The 24,163-nt window shown below is 47.9% G+C and overlaps 1 protein-coding gene across 1 annotated transcript; it reads left to right on the top strand.

The window, feature by feature from the left end:
- Positions 1-1,453: 1,453 nt before the first annotated feature.
- M1AP (meiosis 1 associated protein) lies at positions 1,454-20,736 on the top strand (the record flags this gene model as incomplete). The annotated part of the gene is given in 10 exon segments (XM_079534198.1): positions 1,454-1,499; positions 4,726-4,979; positions 9,594-9,776; positions 11,101-11,278; positions 16,446-16,619; positions 17,710-17,860; positions 18,965-19,106; positions 19,605-19,811; positions 20,333-20,597; positions 20,600-20,736. Coding segments are annotated over 10 exon segments (1,737 nt in total).
- Between the last annotated feature and the right edge of the window lie 3,427 nt (positions 20,737-24,163).

The raw sequence follows: 24,163 nt of genomic DNA, 5'->3' as shown, positions 1-24,163 counted from the left end.
ATTTCCTGCTCTGAAATCACCTCCACCCTCTGCTCCAGCATCCGAAGTGTGAGAAATCAAGGTGTGCAAGTTCGTGACCAATGGAACCACAAGCGAACAACAAAAGAGTTCTCAGAACTTTTCACCATTCGATCTGCTGCCTTCATGGGGTCAATGCAGGTTGGTGCGGGTTTTCTTTTCTGCTCTTTTTTTTTTTTTTAATGCCTCAGATTTTGTCTCTTCTTCAACCATCCTTCTCGGGATGCACACTAAGTAAGCGGAACAGGGTACCAACTTACTGGGAGCAAAACTGTAAGTCTGGGGGAATATTTTCCAGCAAGTCAGAACAGCTGAGCCCCGAGGCCAGGAGCTCTCTGTGCTGTTCAGTTCAGTCTGCTGCTCTCCCAGCAGTGCACTTCCCACTCGTGAGCCCTGGAAGTGGTGCCTCTTTCGCAGGCATGCACTGTAATGCTCCTTTCTCAGAGCAGCGTGGCCGTGCACTGTGCACACTGCTGCTTGCTGGCAGCACTCTAGCTGCTAACAACAGACACAGAGTCTGTGGGACGCAACAACTTCTTCACCTCTGTCTTCTCTGTTAACTGCTCATCGCATAGCCCTCAAATGTTATGTTTGCTAAGAAGGGGTTGGGGTTGCAATACCTCCCCACACACACAGTGTGAGCAAAGATCAGCTGCAGGACCTTCTGAGGAACCTGAGCATCCACAAGTCTGTGTGTCCCTGTGAGACACAACACAGAGTCCTGGGGGATTTCGCTGATGTAGTCACCAAGCTGCTCTCAATGATATTTGAAAAGTGGTGGCAATGGGATGAAGTTCCCGGAGAGCAGAAGCAAAACATTGGAGCCATTTTTAATACGTGTAAAAAGGATGACCCAGGAAACTACCAGCCTGTGATAAATCTAAATAAGAATGTAACTTCACTAGTGGTAGCAGCTCAGATTCAGAGACTCCAGCAGGCATTCCTTGAGAAAACATTCACCAGTTAAATCATTTTGCAGCTTCCAGTCATTGATCTGCTCTTCTTCAGTCTGATTCACGCTGTCTCCAGCATTCTTAGACTGAAATTCCTTCTGAACGAAGCGTGTATTTTCCATTCAACACGCATTTCCTAACGGGGGAAAAGAGACGGACAGAACAGCCGCTCCGTAACGCACAACTGCCGGTCTGCTCACACGCACCGTGCGGAGCTATACGCAAGCGGCGCAGTGTGCGCTATGAGCGCAGTGTGTGTGGCGGGCGCAGTGTGTGTAGCGGGCGCAGTTTGCGCAGCGTGCGCTATGAGCGCAGTGGGCGTAGCGGGCGCAGTTTGCGCTGTGTGCGTAGCGGGCGCTGCGTGCGTAGCGGGCGCTGCGTGCGTAGCGGGCGCTGCGTGCGTAGCGGGCGCTGCGTGCGTAGCGGGCTTAGCGGGCGCCGTGTGCGCTCTGGCCCAGCCAGGCGGCACAGCTCCGGACGCAATGAGCATCGGGAGCCGCCCGCTGCGCTCGCAGGACGGCGGTGCAGGTATCCTACGCAGCTCCGCGCGGGGCTCCTGTGCCCCAGCCCGGCGTGCTGACCCGGCTCAGCGCCTCACACTGCTGCCACAGGCCGGCCCCGTGTGGCGCGTGGCGAGTCCCCACAGCCCCCAGAGTCCCCGCCCTCCCTGCTGCCCCCACCGCCCGCGGCCGGGCGTTGGGATGGTGGTGGGACAAGGGGGAACGGTCTTAAACTGAGCCAGGGGAGTTTAGGTTGGATATCAGGAGGCAGTTTTTCCTCCAGAGGGTGGTGAGGCACTGGAACAGGTTGCCCAACGAGGCTGTGGATGCTCCGTCCCTGCAGGCATTCGAGGCCAGGCTGGACGTGGCTCTGGGCAGCCTGGGCTGCTGGTTGGAATGAGCACTGTGGTCCTTCTCAACCCAAGCCGTTCTGTAGTTCAGTGGGACTCTATGGATCTGCATGGGGATCTCTGGGTCTGTATGGGGATCTGTGGGGATCTGTGTGTCCCCGTGAGGGATCTATGGGTCTCTAAGGGGATCTGTGGGTCCCTGTGTATCCCTATGGGGGGACCCATTTGTCTCTATGGGGATCTGTGTATCCCTGTGTGTCCCTTGGTGACCCTGCACACAGCAGGGGGTTGGAACGAGGTGAGCATTGTGGTCTTCTTCAACCCAGGGCATTCTGTGATGGTGTTCTCCTGATGCATAGGATCTTGAATAATTTCAGCAGCTTGACTATTTGCTAACTCTTCCTGTATTTTGCTTTTGTTCTTCTGTTCGTGCTGACCTTTTTAAATAGAACCACAGAATCATCATGGTGGGAAAAGACCATTAAGTACAAGTAGAACCGTAATAAATGAATGTCTTCCTGTCCAGGCATGGCAGATAAACTGCAGCTGCACGTAGTGTCCTCTGTAGCCACGTATGGCAGAAAGACTAATTAGTCATCAGTACATTTTTCTAAATGCACATCAAAATATTGACTGAACACTTTTCCTGCTTAGTTAAATCAAATATTATGCTTATAAATTAATACCAGATGTATACTAATTCCAGTTTGTCTTTTCCTCTGTTGCAGCGTAGGGAAGTTTTAATGTTTCTTAGACCTGTTGGCTGTCACTGTTGGTGCCTTCTGTTCTCCACTCTCTATGCTTGTCCTTGCCAACAGTTTGTACTCATTAGTATCATATTTTGAGGTTTTCTTGGTTTCACTGTCTGCTTCTCTGTAAACAGACCACTGTCAGAGTGAGTCCTTTGGGCTTCATTACCCTTTATGCCATTATTCACTTAAACTCATTCACATTTCTGTGGGGTTTTCCTTCCCATGTAGAATAAAGCAAATCCGAGCATTTTACTTCCTTATACCTTAGAAAGAAGACTGAGATTGATCCTTTCCATGTTCTGCAATCTCGAGTGCTCCCACTCACGCTCCTGTGGACTTGGATATTGTTTGACGGCTTTGCATGAGTGAAGCAAACGTGGCTCACGGGATGATGCGCAACAACAGAGTGTTGTCAGTAACCACAGCTCTCCCAACATGGCATTTTCTTTCTGCCCTTGAAAAACGTATGTCTTCCTGCATTGAGCGGAATGTGTATTAACCTCAGCAATTAGCCGTGGCAGTTAACGAGCTCTGTTTCATTAAGCAGTAAGTTGACGTCACAGCAGATGCTGGAGGTAGCGCTGGAGGTCACTCAGCACACCGAATCACGGCGCAGTGCCTTCGGTGAGGCTCCCTGTCCATTATTTGCTATTTCAATGATTTTTTGCCACGAACTGCAGGCTGTTGTGCAGAGTTCTTCCATTCCCCAGCCCAGCGCGGCCCAGCAGAGCAGAGCTGTGGGCGATGGCAGCTCCCACTGTGCGTCAGGCGCTGCGCAGAGCTGCACGTGGCACTGGGAGCAGTGCCAGCAGAGGCTGAGGCAGCACAGCGTGAAGAGATGCAGCTCCTTCAGCTGACAAAGCCTGCAGCTGCCGAGGGTCCATTTAACTGAGGCGGATTAAAACAAGCGCAGTGCTGTGAGGTTGTCGAGAATGAGAGACTTCATTTCCAGCCAGGAAAATGGAGCGTTTTTCTGCATCGGGGCTCCGTTCTCCGTCTGAAATGAAGGCAAACCGAAGCACCAACTTTTGTGCATTTGTGACTGTGGGATGACTGTGGGATTTATTTCGTTGTTTGAGGAGGCGCTGGTGGCTTGCAGAGACACAAATCTTCACACAAATAAATACAGACAGCCCAATGTTTTTCCAGAATCAGTGATGTAATTTAGTAAACTCTACAGCATATTGCACAGCTGCAGGAGAGACAGTGATTGAAATGGTGTCCGACAGCTTTTCACTTTCCAGTATGTTGTGTCAGATCACCAGTCACAGCAACGTGTGCACATTTGCATGTGAAAGAGAAAACATTTCCACCAGTTCTGAATTGTTAGCCCCAGTTTTTAAATGAACTTGGTGACCTCTCTGTTTTGCCATCACTGACAAGCAGCCCAGAGATACAGTTGTTGTTCTGATGACGCCTCAGTCAGATGGAAATGCATTTCTTGCTGTTTTCAAGGCCTGCAGAATTTCTTACTGTGAAGTTCTGGGGGCAGTCAGAGATACGCAGCTTTTCTCCTTGGCAAACAGAGGAGAGCTGCACGTCGTGGCTGAATACAGCACACCAGTTAGGAGCCATGCACACAGCCCTGGAGTCTGACCAGAGCCTTGCCATGCACACGAGGGGCAGTTTCAAGATTTGGAGAAACTTCTGGGGGGTTGCGCAGCCACGAGAAAGAGGAATTTGTCCCAGTTCATATTGAAATGTATGGGCAGTTATACAGCCACTGCAGAAACGGGAGCAGCAAGTTCCGAGTTTTACTCAGCAGCTTCTGGAGATCACTGCTGTGCTGGAGATTTCCTGCCATGAACCTGAGCTGTGCGGGGGGGTGGTGTCACACAGCTCACCCACCGGCCGGGGGAGCTCTGCTAGCAATATTTTTGACTGCCTCCATTACATCTGCATATTTTCTGTGCTTCTTTATTTTCTAGTTGAGCCCTTTTTTTTCCTGACTTTATGCACTTTCCTTTTCCTTTGTGTGGGTTTATATTGCGGACAAATGCTGTGCGGAAAGGCACAGAAGCGCAATTTGCCGTTGTCTGCTGTGATCTCAGGTCACTTTCTGGCGAATGGGAAGTCTCACTCTTTGCTATGGTTTGTTGCTTTTTCTGCTCAGATGCTGACGGATAAGTGCTCATCCACTGCCGGCGCACAGAAGCCATGAATTCCAGAAGATTACTCTCAGAAACACGGAGGACGTTTCCAGCTCCTAAAGCGTGCAGCCAGCAGCCGTCGCGGATCCTCGTTGTGGACGTCACGTCACCTTCCTGGGCCAACACTTGCTCTGTGCTCTCCGAAGCCCTGGAAAACTCTCTGTGTTTGGCATGCAGTCTGACAGGTCCCTGCCGCATTCCCTTGCTGAGCCTCTATCTGGTGCAGAACCAGCAGGAGTGTTTGCTTCCCTTTGTGGTACGTGTGAAATTATGTCCCTTGGGATCTCACAAACATGAGTGCAGTGAAGGAAGTTCTGATTTACTGCTCATTTGTGTCTAAATAATTAATCATTCTCAAAGAGCAAAGCTTCATAGACTTAATGGAAGAGGTCAGTTTTCTGCAAGAATGATGTTTGTAAGGAGGAGTCTCATGTTTTCAATCCGTGAAGTTGCTCTTGTGCATAAATGAGTTTTTGTACTGTTCCCTTCTGTACTGCTGTACTTCTCCAAGAGTCACACGGTCACATAACCATTGGGGGCTGCAAGGCTCCTCTGGAGCTTCCTCAGTCCACCCACCCCAATGAAGCAGTTCCCAGTACTCCAGATGTAGTCTCCCCATGGCAGAGCAGAGGGGCCGAGCACCTCCCTGCCCTGCTGCCACACTCTCTGCATGCACTCCAGAGTCCAATTGGCCTTCGTGTCCACCAGGAGACACTGCTGGCTCGTGGTCAGCCATTGGCCATCAAAACCCTCAGGTTCTTCTCTGCAGAGCTCCTCTCCAGCAGCCCATTCCCAGCCTGCAGGCTCTGTGACTGCTCCTCCACGGGTGCAGGGCCCTGTGCTGCCTATGTTGAATCCCAGCAGGTTCCTCTCCACCCAACTCGCAGCCTGCCCAGGTCTCACTGAATGTCAGCATGGCCTTCTGGTGTGCTGGCCACTTCCCTCAGCTCTGTGCCACCAGCAAACTTGCTGGAGGTGAACCCTGTCCCTACATTCAGGTCGTTGATGCAGATTACAAGATGGAGAATGCGCTACTTCTGTTAATTATTTCTCCCATTAGTTAATCGTCACTGTGAAACTTGCACCTGGTAACTAATTTGCATTTATTGGCTTTTGCTTCCAGGGGTTTGTTCATGTATTTCCTCTTTTGGTTAGATTGAAGAACCTGCTTGTACCATATTCTTTCTTCCTCAAATAGCTTTCCTTGTGATCTTCTAACTGGAAAATGGAAGAGAGCAAAATATAAGTGTGACACATTTTTACAGCCCCTTAGCTCCCAAGCCCTTATCTGTATTCACTCTTCTGGCTTCTTCAAAGTCGATTCAGAATGTGGTCACTGAGATTTCATGCTACATTTCGGTACCATCCTCAGCAATGCTGTATGGTGGGCTAAAAATGCCTCTTCCTGCTTGCTTGGTAACGCCATCAACTCTTTTGCCATCATGTTGTGTTCCTCTGAGACTTGCTGGCAAAGTTTGTGCTGTGGTGCAGGCAGTTCTCAGCCAAAGACCTGAGCAGTGCTGCACACCACTGGTAGGAGCGGGACCCCGTGGCTCCAGGCATGGACTCTATGACTGCAGGAGGAAAACCTGCTCCCTTCTCCCCAGCTTTGCTTAGTTCTACCTGCTGAGCTATCTCTCGGGTCTTGAATTCTCTGGAGAAGGAGAATCCACAGCCTCCCTGGGCAGCCTGTTCCAGTGCTCCATCGTCCTTACTGGGAAGAAGTTCCTTCTTATATTGGTGCAGAACTTGCTGTGCTCCAGATAATGGCTGTTTCCCCTTGTCCTGTCCCCACAGACTGCTGAAAGAGGTTGGCCACATCCCTTTGACTCCCACACTTAAAATGCTCATAGATGTTAATAAGATCATCCCCGAGCCTTCTTTTCTCAGGGCTGAACAGGCCCAGCTCGCTCAGCCTTTCCTCGCAGGGAGATGCTCCAGGCCCTTTGTCATCTGTGTGGCCCCCTGCTGGACCCAGGAGACCCCTGTCTTTTTTTGTATTTAGGACAGTAAAGTACAGTAGGATGGCTATCTTTGATGGATCTATTTTTGTTAATAATCTGTTCCTCTGCAGCCTCTGATAACAGGAGCAGATTTATATCTGTCTGCTAAATATCTGTTGCATTTCGCCCTCATCTAGAAATATTGAGGCTCCATTTCTTTTTCTGTTCTGCCAACAACATGTACTGCTGATGATTTTCTGATCTAGCTAGAGAACAGCTTGCTTGTTCTCAATGAGAAACCAAGATAGAGCTGTGTCGAAGGTTGTTTATTAGGCAAATCTTATGAGGTCAGAAAACCTCCAGAGCTGAAAAGAGAGGCTGGGAGAGTACATAAGGAAGTGTCATACAAGGTTGCCCTTTTCTTGGTCTTACCTAGGAGTGCCCTTAAGGCACGTGTTCCTACTGTTCACCTGTAGAAGCCAAACGCCACCAAGTCCCTGGGAAGGGGGAGGTAATGCCAAAGGGAGAAAGACCAGAACTAAAGTAAATACCACGGAGGACAGCAGATGTTGACATGTGGGGAAGTGATCATTAAAGGGACAGAAATGTTAGATGTACAGGTCAGTAAGGACTGGGAGCACCTCCACCCGACGGGTGCTGTTCCCACAGTTTTCCTAGAAGGTGGGCAGCAGACCAGCACTGCATCCAGAGCATCACTGAAAGTAGTGGAAAAGAAACAAGAGAAAGACATCCAGTGCAGGACAGTCAGATTAAGAAGGTGAAGCGAGTGAGGGTATGACGTGTGAAGGGAGATGGGAGGAAGTGCTCCCCTGGCTTGTAGCCAGGTTTGTTCCCTGGTTTTGGTACTTTTTCTCTGGAAGTAGCACAGTGGTGCAGATGAAAATGTTTTGCTGCACATTGTGAAACTGTGAGTCTTTGGAGTTGTGTAACAAAGGGGCAATATCACATGGCGAGACACATCTCAGCGCCTTTGGCACTGAGCTGAGTGTCATTTGACTGGAAGAGGGGTGTAGTTAGAATGCAGTTAGCCATCCCAGTTGGTGTTTGCAAGCTTATGTCCCAGGCATGTTCCAGAGTTGAAACTGCAGCTTGCTTACACCTGCCCAAGTTCACATTTGAAGTACTGTGCAGATGCAGAAAAAATGCAGCTCTGTGGGTGTCAGGGAGTCAAGTACGTGGACTTTGGCTGCCCAGCAGCTGAGCCCTGCTCTGACACAGTCAGGAGCAATACTGGAGCTGAGAGAGCTTCTCTGCACCTTTGTGAGCTGCAGCCGCCTCCCAAGATCACAGGGCAGGCATCTGAACTGCAGGGAATTTTGTTACAGCGCTGTGAAGGGCGTTGTGGCTCCCTGTTCTGTGCATGTACCCATGGTTACCAGCCCACAGAAGAGCTGAGATAATGGTTCAGGCATTTACTGCATTTAGAGTACAGCCAGTACAAAGCGTGGTGACTTGCTTTAAACCGGCTCATCACCTTTCCAAAGAGAGGTTTGGGTCGCCCCACCTTTCTGCTCCACCCTGTTTGCAGAGTCCTCTGAGCTGCCTATGATCACACCTTTGCCCACGTGGTGCATTGCACATCCTGAGAGACCGTGCTGTAAGCCATAATGCTCAGGAGCTGCTGAATAAACGTGACTTCTAGCAGCAGTGCTTTGTATTGCTACAAATAGTTTTGCTATCATTCGTTATCATTCTTCACTGTGATGTGTGAGATAAGGGTTTGGCAGCCATGGCCTGTAGGTAATTTAAGTCAGGCAGAGAGAATATGACCCAGTATTCTCCAGTACACAAAAACGACAGGAAGCATAGTGGAGCCATGAGGTTAATAATCTGTGCATGCGTGATGTTCATCTTCCATTAGGAGTCTAACCAGCTGACCCTGGTGCAGCAGCTTGAAGGAATCAAACATTTACAAATGACAACTCTGGGATATATTTTGTCTTCTAACACTTGCTCTGGTAGCTCCTTTTTAAAGCAGGACCTTCCATCAACATTTGATGGAAGGTTGTGGCTGCCCCTTCCTGTAGGCATTCAAGGCCAGGCTGGATGGGGCTGTGGGCAGCCTGGTCACCTGTAGGAGTCCCTGCCAATTGCAATGGGGTTGGAACTACATGATCTTAAAGGTCCCTTCCAACCCAAATTATTTTATGATTCTATGATTTGCTCTTTCGGGAATCATTGTGGTGCATGTGCAGATACAGAATTAGGAAAGCTTAACACACGTCTTACTGGGTCATACCAGCAGCCCAGTCGTGCATTCCCAAGAGAAGAAGTCCTGTGGAAAAACCCCATCGCTTTCTGCAGTTCTTTCCCCTCACACAGCTGCTGTATGGAATGATACCATAAGAATGATAAAGGACACATTTGAGGCTGTTCCCTTTGGTGTCAGCTCTGGACCTGCTACCCAAGGGTGTGTGGAGCCACCTCCTGAGCATGTTGGTGCAGTCTGACCCCAAGCATTTGTGTGCATGTCCCAGAGGGCCAGAGTCTGATAAGTGAAGGACTATGGATATGGCAAGGACTATGGATATGGCAGTGGTGACCTGTTGTAACTGTCAGGGGTTACCAGACTATCCAGGTATTTCTGTGCTCACATTCATCATTGCAAGTTCTGCCTCTGTATTATCCAGTCAGAGGAGAGGGCCAGAATTGCAGCATTTTGGCTAGCAGTGGGCAACGTAGACAGCTGATAATGTGGGGAACATTCATGCGTGCTGCTGCAGTCAGCTGGTTTAGATTCACATCACTGTTCATGGCTTTACAAAGCCACGTTGAAGTACAAAACTCCTGACCCCAGTCTCATCTCACTGCAGGTAATGCAAAAGCTTCTTTGCACATCATGGAAAACCAGTTATGATAACTTTGACATTTCCAGTCTTCCGATGTCACTGAGTTTTGTTTTGCAGCACTTGAAGGAGAACTTTGCACGAGTTCAAGCCTGTATTTCAGAGCTCCGCTCACTGTCAAGAGAAGGCTGCTTCCCCCAGGGGGGACATGGAGTGGTACAGGCCGTGCAGGATGGATTGCAGCAGTTCAAACAATACAGCAGGCACACAGCAGCAGGAGGCTCAGCAAATAGCTCTGTTGAGGTAAGACAACAGTGGGAAGATGGTGGTGATTTTCCTTTCGGTCTATCATGGGATGGTTGAGGTTGAAAGGCACCTCTGGAGGTTGTCTAGTCCATCTCCTGTGCTGGAGCAGGGGTACCCAGGGCCACATCCAGAGGGAGGCTTTAAAGCACAGTGCCAGTGCTCCATCACCTGCACAGTAAAGAAGTGCTTTCTGATGCTTAGATGAAACATCTTGTATTCCAGTTTCTGTCTATTTCCTCTTGTCCTGGCACTGGGCACCACTGACAAGTGCCTGACTCCATCCTCTTTGCACCCTCCTTTCGGGTGTTTGTGCACATCGATACATCGATAACAAGCTGTCTCTGGTACAGGTGCCAGGAGAGCCGAGCAGGAAAGATGCCCTCCTAGATTTGTTGCTTGTAAACAGAGGGAGTCTCATGGAAGATGGGATGGAAGTCTCATGACTTCAGAAGGACAAAAGCAGGAGCATCAGTGAAGCCACAGCAATGGGGACAGGAAACATGGGCAGTCTGCATTAGGATGGAAAACATTTTTCAAGTCCCCAGCAGACTTTGGTTTGTTTTTTTTGTACGGTTGTATACTAGCATTAAGAGATTATTTTGAGGAAGTGTAGTAATGTGAAGAGAAGTCACAGTAGCTTTTTTTGAGGGACGTATCTCTCCTGGCCTCTCACTGGCCTTTGCTTATGTGTCTCAGGTTCTGAAAAGGGCAAAGGGGATGTGATAGTCTGTAGATGAAATGCATCCATGGTTTTAATTAGATAAAGGTGTATTAGTGTAACAAATGGTTTGTCTATAGCTCAGCAGAAGACAGTCTCTTGTAGACAGTTCAGCTTCCCTCCACTTCAAGGACAGTCCCTGTTAACCATTTTCAGTATATCCCAAAAGGAGACCACAATCCTTCTTTTTCAGTACTTCAGAGCCAAACACCAGAGATGCATTTGGAAAGAGAAGATGTTCTTTGCTATGGAAACACGTTTTAGTATTGATATACACATCTGTATTCCTATTAAGTTAGACAGCCAGATTTGATCTACTTGAAATATGGATTGGTGCTGTAATGGGAAGTGGTGCTTTCCCTCAGGATAGCTTAGGGAGCAGCCCTCCTATGCATACATTGTCTCTCTCATTGCCCTTTACATGCAGCTCACACAAGAGCTAAGGCTAAAAAAAGCGACGTGTTTAGGTCTTCTTTACAAACAGATTATATGCTTCTTCCATCGAATTGGCGCCTTATTCAAACAGGAGGCAGCCCAACATCATTGCTTACCAACGGAGGAGTAGAGTCAGAGGCAGCTGTTGCACTGTGATTTGTGTTTCAGATCACAATTTTGACGAGCCAGTCAGGTAAAGAAATTGTTGAGCAGCTGGAAAGGAAGCTAAAAGATGTAGACCTTGTGAGTCTCAGAAGAATACAAGTCATTGAGGTTTTGAAGAGAGACTTTTTGGAGCCAGAGGACGTGGAACAGTGCACACCAGCAGAAGAGCCCAGCAGCAGTGGTGAGTACTTGCAAATCTCATGGCTTTGGACAGCACTGCTTCTTGCCTTTGTCCAATACCTACCATTTTCCTTTGTGCCATTTGGTGTCACTCACTCAAGTGGGAGCTGCTGAGACTGGAGAACAACAATAAACTCGTACCACAGCATTTCTCAGGGTGCCTTCTTGCATTTGGGTAGACTTAGCATGTAGATTTCATGCACTTCTTCTCTTGAGGTTTCATTCTCTTTACTAAAGAGGTTTGATTCTCTTTACCTCTCTCTCTCTCTCCTGTGCAGTAGAGCTTTATTGAGGAATTAAAGAGAGTAAGTGCAGAATTTGTGAGAACAGCACACGCTGAGACACTCATACTGCTGAGCATTAACCTTCAGGTTCTGCCCCCAGACTGCATACTCCAGTATGCCTGGAGGAGTTACATTTCCAAACCACATCAAGTAATGTACTGTTGATTAGCTTTTTTTGTCGCTGTTGTCTTTGCTTTGCTGCTGCTTTTTTTTTTTCCCCTTTTTTTTTTTTTTTTCCGATGCTTAAGGCAGCTTTTCCCAGGCTCTTAAAGTTATACTTGTTGAGTAAACAGTAAAAGCACTCATCAATGAGTTCCTCATAGCCAGCAGCTTCTATTTCTCAGTCCAGGTCTCCATTTTAAGGCCATTGCTGCTAATTCACACTTAAAGTCCAGACCAACGAGCCTTGATTCACACAGCAGGTTCTCACAGCAGGTTGATAACAAGCTCCATAAACCTGGGCCCGGTGCCTTGCAGAGTTAGAGCATGGCCAGTTACCAGCAATGGCAGCACTTTTCTATGCAGTGATAAGCAGCGCTGGATGTTGCTGCCTTGACTGCCTCTAGCTGTTCTTTCCAGGTTGCAGTGGTACATTTCTGGTCCCGTGGCAGAGCAGGGGTTGGGACTGTTTGAGGCAGGTCACAGATTCCTTTTGGTGCTGCCCACTGCATACATGACCCCGTGTTTCATTAATGAAAGAGGCAGTTCACCTCAGGCCCTAGGTGCTGTTTTTCCTGGCTGTGTCTTTATAGAATGCTTCCACTAATCTCAGAGTTTTCAGCAGAAAGAATTTAAGCTATAGTAATGAGAAATTCAAAGCAAGAAATTACTATGAGGTGCTGTTACGAGCCTTTTGTTATACAGCAAATGATGCTGAGCTCCATAAATCTGTGAGGTGGTACCCAGAAGTCCTGTACTGCAGCAGTTAACTGGCAGAATCCTGTACAGTGCATACAGTGCCACTTTTATTTTCTATATTGCTTTTTATCTAACTTTCAAATCTCTTCAGTTACTTCAGCTCTTTCTCGAGGCTGATAAAGTAACTCCTGAATAGCAGGAGCTTTGCTGCTTTTCCCTCCTCATAGCACATACCAGATGCATTTTGCCACAGGCAACGATTGCTCTGTGCCACCTCTGCTTCCCACTAGCCTGCTGACTAGACTTAATCCAGTACTGAGCTTTATAACCAAGTTCTGAGACACACAGCAGGCTTTTTCCTACCTGCTGAAATCTTTCTTCCTGGAAAGGAAGGACACCATAAGAGAGGCTGAGCTGCTTATTCTAGGCTGCCTGCTTGGACCAGGGGCTTTGGAGAGAGCTCTCCTCATTGCTGCCAGAAGGGCAGGTCTGTTTTACCTGATCAGCACCACCACCTCTGGGTCACAAGGAAGAGAACCAAGGCTCTTCACTCTGACATGGCTTTACAATTACTTCAGTATGTCTGAGCCTCAAGGGCACCAGAACTGTGAGTTACAAAACGGTTCTGAAGAAACTGTTGCCCACAGCTCTGAGGCTGAGGTGTTCTTAGCAAACACTGCTCTAGTCCATATGGACAGAAGGGATCATTTCAGGTGGCTGCAGATGCTGACTTCTTAGGTGAGGTGCATTATTGGCAGGGCTTTGCAATGTGCTGATGCTGCACAGAGCTGTGCAGGGAGACCTTGAGAAAGAAGTCACCAAAAAATGAGATGTTCTTTGCCTCTTGACCACGGGACTGCTCTAGCATGCAAACTCCCACTGTTGTTTCTGAAAGTGAAGTTGTGCAGCCCTTTTCAATATCTGAAGTGAAAAAATAAACAGATATAGAATGTAGCAATTCTACATGAAGACCATCTGACAAGAAGTGAGGATTGGGTTTTCAGAACAGCAAAGCAAATCTTCTGTGGGATGGCGACCAAACCGATGGTGTTTCTTCAGTGATAGAACATTAGTGCTTAGCAGACTGCAGTCTGGAACAAAGACTATAAATCCCACAAGGAGACCAATATATAAGGCTTTTGCAATGGGAGTAGTGTGTGGCTGTAATCAGTGGGATGCAGTGAACTGATCTCTAATGGATAAGACGGGAATTATTGCTGTGTCTTTCTTTCCTCCACCCCATTATGAACACTTAAAGCGTCTGGATGTTGCCAAACCATTTGCAAATGGCAGCTAATATTTATGAGATGCTGGCTCTGTCTTTTGAGAAAGCAAAAAACAAGCACTGAAGCTAAAGCACCGATACCTTTTTTATGGACGCAGTCCATCTGCTGCAAGGCCCAGGAACCTTTTTTATCTGCTCTCTGCAGACAGCTAGCCAATAAATGGTGCTGCATACCCAGCATTCAAGGACTTCTGCAGCCATCACACATAGGGGTCAGCATCCCACCCCAATCTTCCTGCAGACACAGTGAATCCAATGAATTTATTTTTACAGTTGCCATCTATTGTGCTAACTTAAGATGTGTAAGTGGTTACATATGCATTAGAGAAATGTAATACATATATATATAGATATTTATATTTATATTTACCGAGTAAAAAGCTAGAATATTTACCAGCCCCAAAACACTGTCATTCAAAATACAGGTAATTCCCCTTGTCACCTGTACACGTTGTTTGTCAAATTGAATGACACAATTTCCGGGTGCTTTGTCTTCTGTACTGCTGATGCCATCTGCATCAGCGAAGCCTAAGAAAACTATGGATTTCTCACAGCTGAAGCACAGCCAGCAGGCTCTCCAAGTGCACGTTCCACATCAGTGCACTCTGCAGGGAAACTGGAACTCGAATCCTACCATCGGGCCAGAGACTGACAGGTGATAACTGCTCACGTGGAGCTGTCTCCAGAGAACAGTGAGGGATTTCCTCCGCCTGGGGTATCCTCCAGCACTGCTCCAGGGAGCAACTCGAATTTCCACAAGCATTGAGAAGACTGGGACAAGGCACGGTGGGAGGTGATCCTCCCCCTCTGCTCTGCCCTGCTGAGGCCTCATCTGGAGCCCTGTGTCCAGTTCTGGGCTCCCCAGTACAAAACAGACAGGAAAGAGTCCAGCGGAGGGCCACCAAGATGGTGAGGGGCCTGGAGCATCTCTGCTATGGAGAAAGGCTGAGTGAACTGGGTCTGTTCAGCCTGGAGAAAAGAAGACTGAGAGGGGACCTGATCCAGGTCTGTGAATATCTGAGGTGTGGGGGGCAGCATGGCGAGGCCAGACTCTGTTCAGTGGGGAGTGGAGACAGGACAAGGGAAAACGGCCGGAAACTGCAGCATAGGAAGTTCTGCACCAATGTGTGAAGGAATGGCTGTGCAGTGAGGGGAGGAGCGCTGGAACAGGCTGCAGGGAGGTGGGGGAGTCTATGGGTCCCAATGTGTCTCTATGGGTCCCAATGTGTCTCTATGGGTCTCAACGTGTCTCTATGGGTCCCAAAGTGTCTCTATGGTCCCACTGCTCACTGCAACAGGCTGCCCAGGGAGGTGGTGGAGTCTCCTGCTCTGCAGATGTTCCAGACCTGCCTGGATGCCGAGCTGTGCGACCTGCTGTAGGAACGGCTTGGGCAGGGGGTTGGACTCCATGAGCTCTGCAGCTCCCTTCCAACCCCTGCCATTCTGTGATGCTGTGATGCTGTGATACATACGTATACAAGAGCTGCTACAGGAAAAAAAAAAAAAAAGACCTTGCAGCCCAGGGCAGCCAGACTGGGACTTGAAAAGGAAAAGCTCTCAGCACCAAAGGCAGTGTGAGGCACCTCCGGTGGGGGGGGGCTGCAGAAGTACAGCCTGCGTGAACCCAGTGCCTCCCTCAGGGCTGCAAGGGGAAGCAGTGAGTTGGCCATCGTGATCTGATGGCCACACTGCGAGTTGCAGTTTGCAGACAGCTGAGGAATTACTTTACAGTCATTATTTTAGCCCTTTAATCGATTTTATACTATTCATTATGTAGGGGAGGTTAATAAATTTCCATCTCATTTTTTTTAATGCAGGAGAGGATGCGCAGTGTTATGTTTGCAACCCGTAAATACAGATGCATCAGGAAAAGATTTCCCATTGCACATGAACATAGAGCTGCATTTCAATTGTCAGCTGAACTAATAGACATTTGCAACAAAGGGCTTTTCCTGCTCCCCGCTCCTTGTCCTGGAATACTGGTTTCACACCTCAGTTCTGTGCACCATTGATGCTACCAGGCTGTTTCTCCTGTGGTTACAAAGGCTGTGTTACAGACACATCATGCACGTTTTGCAACTTAGTTATCAGACTCTGTTTTTTCCCACTTTTTCCAACTTCTTATCTTTTTTAAATTAATTGAATATGCCAGACTTTATGACAGCTTCTTTGACACCACTTTGGGTTACTATTTGGGAGTGTTATGGGGTTTGTTGTTGTTGTTGTTGTTTGTTAACACCTCCTTTTAATTTATTTTGAAGAATTGTGTATTTTTATCTGCAAAGATCTCCTGCTTTGTGATTGCTGTTACCAAGCAGCACTTCAGCAGTAATGTACTGAACCACATCCTTTCATTTCACATCTTTCAGTTCCAGGTCAAGTTTTGCTTCTGTTCTGTGTCTAGCTGCTCCTAGTACTGATGGTGTTTAGCAATTTAGTTGTGTCTGCATTGCAAAGCAACGTTCATCTTCTTTACGAGGAGTAGTATGTCACTCTACAAAATTCCTAACTACAGTAGCATTTCTGTTTAGCAGTTTCTCTGATTTCTTTTACAAACCTTCAGCTTATAGCAAAGCTCTTCTAAGAGGGCAGGTGTCGCAGTGCTGTGCTGAGATTTGTGTGATTTCTGTTTGAAGGCATTTGAAGAGCTAGAGGGGTAAAGTGCAGTGCAAAATGCAGAAGAATGTTCATTTTTATGACTGAAAATATGTCTGCGTGCATTTCCCCGTGTTTCCCTGCAGATATTGCAATCCTTGGAATGGACATTGATCTGCAAACCATAGAGGATAATGTCATCAGCTTGGAGATGCTGTTTAAAACGTGGCTCCATGACTGTGGCTCAGAGAGGGAACATCTGCATCTCCTTCTTCCGTCTGGAGGCCTCAGCTGTGGCACTGCACCCAAGCCAACCCTAAGTATGGCATTTTCTCTCCCTCTCTGCAGAGAGCTCCTGACTCCCACAACCTTAACGATTATCCAGGCCTGTCCTGGACAAGTTCCTCTTCATTTTTAGACTCAAGTAAGGTCTCGGGGTGACACTGGAAGCTCTCCATAGTTTCTGTTGCGTCAGGCTCTTAGGCACCTGCTCACAGTGTGTGTCAGGGTTGGTGTGTCCCATGACTGTTGATGCTACAGTTCACCTCCATTCTGCAGCAAACATGTGCTTTGGAGAGGATGTGACTTTATGGCCACTGGGTCAAAGTAAAAGGGGCCTTACTGAGTGCCAGAGACCTTCTGTCTCAGCTTTATGGCTCTAAAATTATGTTCCTTATGCTTGATGATATGGGTCCATGCCAGAGCACTTAAATAAAGGTTGTTTTTAAAAGGGGCTCGGCACATATTTTTATCTATTGGTGTTTGAGGATTTTTGTGTGTATGTGTTTTTTCCCCTGTAAGTCCAAATTCCTAACAATTCCTAACACTCAGGTAAGTAAGCAGACACAGATGCTTCCCATAAGGGTTTGTTGGCTGTGTTGCCACCATTGTGCTGCCGTGGCAATCTGCATGTGCTCTTCCAGCAGAACATGATGTTATTATATATATATATATATATATATATATATATATATAATGTTATAATTAGTGACAAAACCAAGTTACAGCAGGTTGTTTTCACCTTCCCATACTGAAAAACTCTTTGGAAGGCCAGAGAAATCGTATGCAGCTGTACATCCTGTGACAGTAGAGTTGCTATCTTCAGCATGGAGTATTTCTCCCCAAACTACGTGATGACAGCTTATCCAGTGGCAAAACTTGTTGCCTTGTTTCACAGAATTTATCATTGTTTTTCCAGGGAGACATGGCTTGATTTTTAGGTAGTCCTGAGCAGAGCCTGGAGTAAAAGTCCTTGTGGGTCACTTCCAGACAGGGATTTTTGTTATTTTATTATTCACTCCATAGTTGCAGTTGCTACATAATATTAACTTATTGTTTGTAAGTGGCTTGAGCATGTCGTGTGCTACGCAATGCTGTTTCCACCAATCTAAACCCATCTCCCTCTCCCAGTGTGTCTGAAGTGTGATTTGCAAGAAAGATTGCTCGACCCAGCCCTGCTTTCTGGGACAACGGATGGCACCCTGAGAACAGCTGATTTAAACTCACCCTGCCAGATGACAGCCTGGCCAGCGGCGATGCTGTATAAACTCCAGGTTGTAAAGTAAGTGCTGTTGCATCTTTTGCTCGATAGCTGGAATGCTGGTATAACAGTGTTCATGCTTTCTGTGCAATTTCAACTAGGGGTCAGAAATGTCAACATAAAGTGCCTGGGACTCAAAGAGCAAGGAAAATTCTGGGCTAAAACATTCCCAGCAGCTGTACCTCTTGGCAGGATGCATTTGCACATCCCATACATGCTGGCAGGTGTGCAAAGTCTAAAAAGATGTCACCATAATGCTAGCTCTTCATGAGTTTAAAAGCATAGATTTTATTCATGCAACAGTTGATTCCTTCCAGGGTGAAGCCCTTCAGGTTGTGGCCATTGTTCCATATATGCTTTAGGTAGTGAAAGAACTACCTAAATGAGGCTGCAGCAATTAACTGGCTGCTAGAGCTTGATCTCTTTACTTGACTATTAGGCAAAAAAGCAGTGAAAGCTTCACAGTTCTGCGGGACTGCAGATAAGAATTTGTCTTCTTTTCCCATCAGCAGGCTCTGCTGGTAGGCACAGAAAATAACAGGAAGATTTGTTTTTAGTAAAAATGTGGTGTGATTTTTGAACTTCTTTCTGTATGGTTGTTCCTGAAATGATTCTCAGCTCGTCACTGTTTGAAGGGTCTTAGTAATTGTGAGTCACAGAATCACAGAATAGCTTGGGTCGGAAGGGACCTTAAAGTGGGATGCTAGCTGTGTGCAGGAGCATTTGAAGGGAAGGAAAACCATAATATGCTAAAATCACTTAGGGAGAGATGTAACTGCCAGGGTGATCTATTGCCCAAGAGGCCAAATTACTAGTCTGCTTTGTATTCAAAATGTGTGAAGACTGAATATGCTCCAGGGCATACTCCTGACCAAAGAAATACAGTGGAACCTGGCAGCATGCTGGAGGGTGCCAAACTCAGTGTCCATCAGCAACAAAGCCCTGCAGGCTTTCCACTGCAATTGGACTTTTCTCTACTTCAGTTGGGCTTCATTGTGGCTACAGATATTGTTTGTAGCAGGATTGCAGCTGTTACAACCACGGCTGCTTGAGCTCATCTCCCCCTGCGGAGTCTTCTTGGCCGTTTCACGCTTGCTGTGCTTAAGACGAGCTGTTTGTTTACAGAGCTCTGAAGTCTGAAGGGGTCTGTGAATCTGTACTGTACGGACTGCCTTTCATCATCAAGCCCACGAGCTGCTGGCAGCTGGACTGGGACGAACTGGAGCTAAACCAGCACAGCTTCCATGCTCTATGTCACAGTCTTTTGGTGAGTGTAAAAATCGCAGTCTCGTGGGGAGGGATCGCCACAGAAAGGAATTGTTGGTGTGCACCCAGTAAGGTCTTTCAAGCCTGTGCCTGAAAATATGTTCAAAGTATATGGCTTCATCTCATGTGCCAGGGTTGGGCCTGTAAGTCCTTCCAGTCACCATGACTATGGCACAGAACCTGCAACACATCAAACAGGCACTCTCGCCTATCAGAAATGGGGCTAGAAAGTGCAAAATCAGGGCTGGAGTTGGGCAAGTATTTTTAACTGTAAAAATAGTTAACCAGGGCTTTGAGATGTGGAGGGCTTTCCATTATTGACAAGTCTTAAATTAAATGTGGATGTTTTCTTAAGAACTGTCTTGCATTCATTGAAGAAAGTTGGGTTTTCCTCCGCCACCATGCAGTGGCTGTGTAGTAGCAGTGATCTCACAGTGAGTGTGCTGAAGGAAGCAGCTGTTACCCATTTTACATGTTGGTTTTGGCTTTTGCTGTTTAGAAAAGGAAGTGGATGCTTTTGGCCAAACATGAGCCACAGAACACTTGTCCAAGCTGGAACATTGTGGTGCATTCCTACTACATCATTGTCCCTTCTGACTCTGCCACTCTGCTTGTCAAACCAGTGGCTGTCAGAGAGCTCTTGATGCCATCAGCCTTCCCAGCCCTCTCTGCTGAGCATCCTGAGAGAGTACAGGGTGCTATAGAGGTAAGTCATCGATGACCCTACACAAAAACCTGTGGCAGAAATGCCAGCTATAGAAGCAGGGAATCGGGCTTATAGTCAGCCTGCTTGCACAGAACATGCAAATGCTACTGAAGATGTATTTATGTCCCTTACTACAGTAGGTCCTTTGTACACAAGATAAATCAACACATAAGGTATCTCTGTTTCTTCTGATAGATTCAAACTTCTGCAATTCATGCTGTGCATCCACATGTTCTTCTGAGTTTTCTGCCTCTGCTTCAGGTGATGTCAGGAAGGGCAGGGCTCTTGCTATAGGTCTTAGCAGGTGAACAGAGGAGAGAACAGCTGTGAAAATGTCCACTGACAGGTGGAATATGATGTAGCACTCCAAACATTCTTCTCAGCAGACAATATATTCTACGGTTTTCCTCCAAACAACAAAGCCATCCCTGCAAAAAATGCTCCCCCAGAAAAAAAAAGACAGCCACTAATAATAAGTCCTCCACTTGGCACATCTGATTGCCTTTTTTCTGTCCAAGCAGAGTGCCCTGAACAGCTTAGAAGTGGAAGTTACTTATAATCCCTTACACCTGAAAAGCAACCTCTATAAATACCTGAAAGGTATGCTGTACAGACCGCTGCACAGGCAGCAGCCCCAGCCCAGGGAGCAGCGACCAGAGCGGCATCAGCCAAAGCAGGTACGGCTTTTGTCTCTGACCACCACAGACAGCCTCTATCTTGTGCTCCCGATCTGCTTCCTGCAGAAGGGAAGAGGGCAGCTCCCCGATGCCCTGATGGGACAGGGAGGCCACATATGGCAGGGGCAGCATTCACTTACAGCTGCAGAAGCAGCGAGGTGAGTAGAGCTTGTGCTGTTGAGAAGATGCGTGCTGAACAGCTGGCAAACACACTGAGGCAGCATGCAGCCAAGTGCTGGACAAGCTGACCCCTCCTTCCACAAGGTACATTAATATTTCATCCCTGCATTGCAGCATCAGAGCAGAGCCAAAGCCACAGTGGCACCCCTGCTGATGGCTCCTTCTCCTGCCCAACTGTTCAGATCAGCAGGAGTGAGGAGAGATTCCTGCGCACTCTCCTTCCTTTCCAAAGAGGATGACAAGATCCTGCACTGAAGATACCCCATGGCACTGCTAACACCTGTCTCAAGCAGTTAATGGTTTGGCTTCTGAGCCAGAAGCAGACAGGCAAGACACTGAGCCTGGCTGAGGTCAGATGGGTGCTTCCCGTTGTTTGTTGCTCCTCGTTTTATGGTTTTGTTTGTTACTAAATCAGTTGGCAGGAAGCTTGCTTCATCATTCCCTGGTGAAGCTTCCCATGCCCTGGCAGCTCCCCATGCCTGGGCAGGTGGCAGTATGCAGGGTTTCTTGGCCTCTTGCTGTTCAGCTGTTCCCTACAACACCTGATATTTCAGCACACATCACCAACAAGCCTCAAATTATGTTCTCTAGAACAGACGAGTGCAGCCCACAAACCACAGATTGCTGTCAGTGAATGCAGAAAAACTGCAAGGTAGCGTGGTGGGGAAGTTGGGCTGTACAGCAACGTCAACGTCAAGCCACCCTCATCCTGCAGAAGGTTCCAAAGACTGTTCTGAATAGCATAAAACAGGGCTTTTGGGGAATGCTGTCTCCCACAGCAGCACTATCTGTTCCAATGCTGATTTGCCGACTTCCACAGTGGTGTCTGTGTCCCTCTCCTGAGCTCATGGATAGTTTGCAGCAAGTGCCAGGCTAGCAGCCGTGTCCTGGCCGACTCCTGCACAGTGCAGTAACCCACTGCAGCTGCACCTCAGAACAGTACCTTTCTCCCTGCCAGTTGTTGCTTGAAGCTCACCATCTTATGGCCCATCTGCACAAAAGAGACTGTTCTGCAAGCTGGTGTGGCCATACATCTTGGCAAGGCTTCGCAGATACAGGGAGTTGGCCCACAGCTTTCCAGAGAGCTGAGTGAGTCCGTTTTTCAGTGCATCCATAGGACAGCTGCCCCTGCCAGAGCAGGAGCTGAGGACAGTGCAACTTAACCGATGTGGGGCAGCATCATTGGGCTTCCTGGATACTGCTCACAAACAGGGATTTGTGTTCCACGTAGTTTGTTCTAACGTTCTGTTTCAAAATAAAGTCCTCTTGCTAAATGTTACCTTACTGCTTGTGGTCTACAGTGCTTACAGTGTGTGGCAATCATAGCACTGACCTCTGTTTCCTGAGAAACAGCTGCTGTTGACCAAGGGCGCAGTGCAGCACCGTGCTTCCTCAAGGACTGCAGCGGCAGGACAGAGCCAGCTGTTTGTTTCAGGATCACAGCTCACGAGCAGGCTCTGATTGCTACCTATTTTCCACCCACTCATGAGATGTGCACTGAGATGGTAAAGCACGCAATGGAAGAAAAGGTGCCAAGACCCTATTTACCTCTGGTAGTAGTGTTCTCATCTGATACCTGAATCCCTACAGTACAGTGTGTGCTGTAGATGAGGGCACCAGGACCCCTCCAAGTGTTGAGGCCAAGGAAGGGCACCACACAGTTGCTGCTGAGACTGAGATGAACCAGACGCTGCTTTCTGTGTCTGTGTGGGAGCTGTGCCATCAACAACTGCACACAGCCTGACTCAAGTGCAGCACAAAGCCCAGACACACCACTCCCCATCTTGCTCTGTGCCTTTGCTGCTGGTTTCTGCTGCATGCGTCTGAGCTTCCCATGCCCTGGCAGCTCCCCATGCCTGGGAAGGTGGCAGTATGCAGGCAGCTGCTCGGGGCAGTACCTGGAGGGAAGGGCAGACATCCCTAGCAGCACAGGGAGATGCATTTCCTGGGGTGTGCGTGCATGCAGATGGCCAGTCCTCACCAGTCCTTAACAAACAAGCTCAGAGAGTGAGGAACTGAGAAGTGGCCAGAAACAAATGGCAGTAATGCACACAAAAATGGTTTCACCTCCAGCATGCTAACCTGATAATATGAAAAACCAAGCAGATAAAACAGTCCCCTCCCTCCTTATCTGATCTGATGACTCATTTAGAAATTACTCGGGTAATTCTATCAGTAGGAAAGGGTACATCAACAGCAGCTGATGGTTTGCTGTGAACGAAAGGAGGCTGACAAAGGAGAAACTCACAAAGAGGGAAAAGGGACTATAAGGGGAAAGAAATCACAGCTCTGGGAACGTCTGGGGGTTCCTTCTGAAGCCTTCTGCCTGGTCACCGGTGTGAAGCAGGGCAATAACCCCACAGCCAGTGTGTTTTTGAGTGCTCTCCCTAATGGCAGAACAGCTGTCTCACACCTTCACCATGCTAGGACCCCATATGGGAGGAGGAAGTGGTTATAAAAGGACATTTTCCGGAACGAGAAACAGAAAAAGGTGGTACAAAGGGGAAGAATGTGGCTGGGCTTTGGCAGTTCCCAAGTATTTTTCTCCTGATAAAAACTGCCAACTGGCCTACAGAGACCACGAATGCTGCTTCATCTCAGCCGTGGCTGCTAGACCTGCTGTACTCAGTAACATTTCTCAGCTGGTGTTTGGGCTTTTAGCAAACAGAACAGGAAGGCTCATAGGCTGCCCACACACAAGGAAGCCTGATATCCAAATGACATTCTGTGCACCACGCAGCCTGGCTCCGAGCACACAGACAAGGCAGAAGATGCAGGATGCTGTTCCCCAAGTAAGCAGACTGCATTCAGTCATGGCACAGTGACTGTGATGTGCCAGGGCTATCTGTGAGCTTCACCCAGCTGCTTCACTGTTCAACATGTGGAAATAACAGGAAACAAAAGAAGGCAGACCGAATAAACCTAATCCAGACAAAAATTCAGCAAGGTCATCTGCTCCTAGAATTCACTGCAACTTTGGCTACAGGATGACCAGCCAAAAGCTCACTCTTCATTTGCCTTATTTCTTATGCTTTCTCAAAGCACCTATGGCACCCTAACCTGCTTTCAGAAAGGAGAAAAGTTGGAGCGCAGAGCAGCAGCCTGAGGGAGATGGCAAGCCTGATCACAACAGTGAGCGAGAAAAAGGATTGCTCTCCAGATTAGCAAGAGCTTTCTGTGCTGCACGCACTGTTGACATGTGGCAATGCCTGTAAAGAAAGCAGGACAAATGCAGAAGACAAATGTTGCCTTGTGTGCCTACCTTTTAGTTTCAGGCCAGTTAACGGAGAGAAGATGTCACTGAAGCAAGAAGAGCAAACATCCCATCCAGGAGGAGTGCAGGGCTGCAGGGAGAGCACTGAATCTAGCACAGATACTGGAGCACTCTCCCTCTTCTCTGGCATTCTTTACAGTGAAAGCTGGGTCAGACACACTCAGTATCCTCAGACACAGCAACTGCAGTGATGCAGATGTGCAAGTACTCACCACAGTGCG

This window comes from Tetrao urogallus (assembly GCF_951394365.1).
Source record: "Tetrao urogallus genome assembly, chromosome: 4".
NCBI classification, from domain to species: Eukaryota; Metazoa; Chordata; class Aves; order Galliformes; family Phasianidae; genus Tetrao; species Tetrao urogallus.
This window is presented reverse-complemented; position numbering and strand designations above follow the sequence as displayed.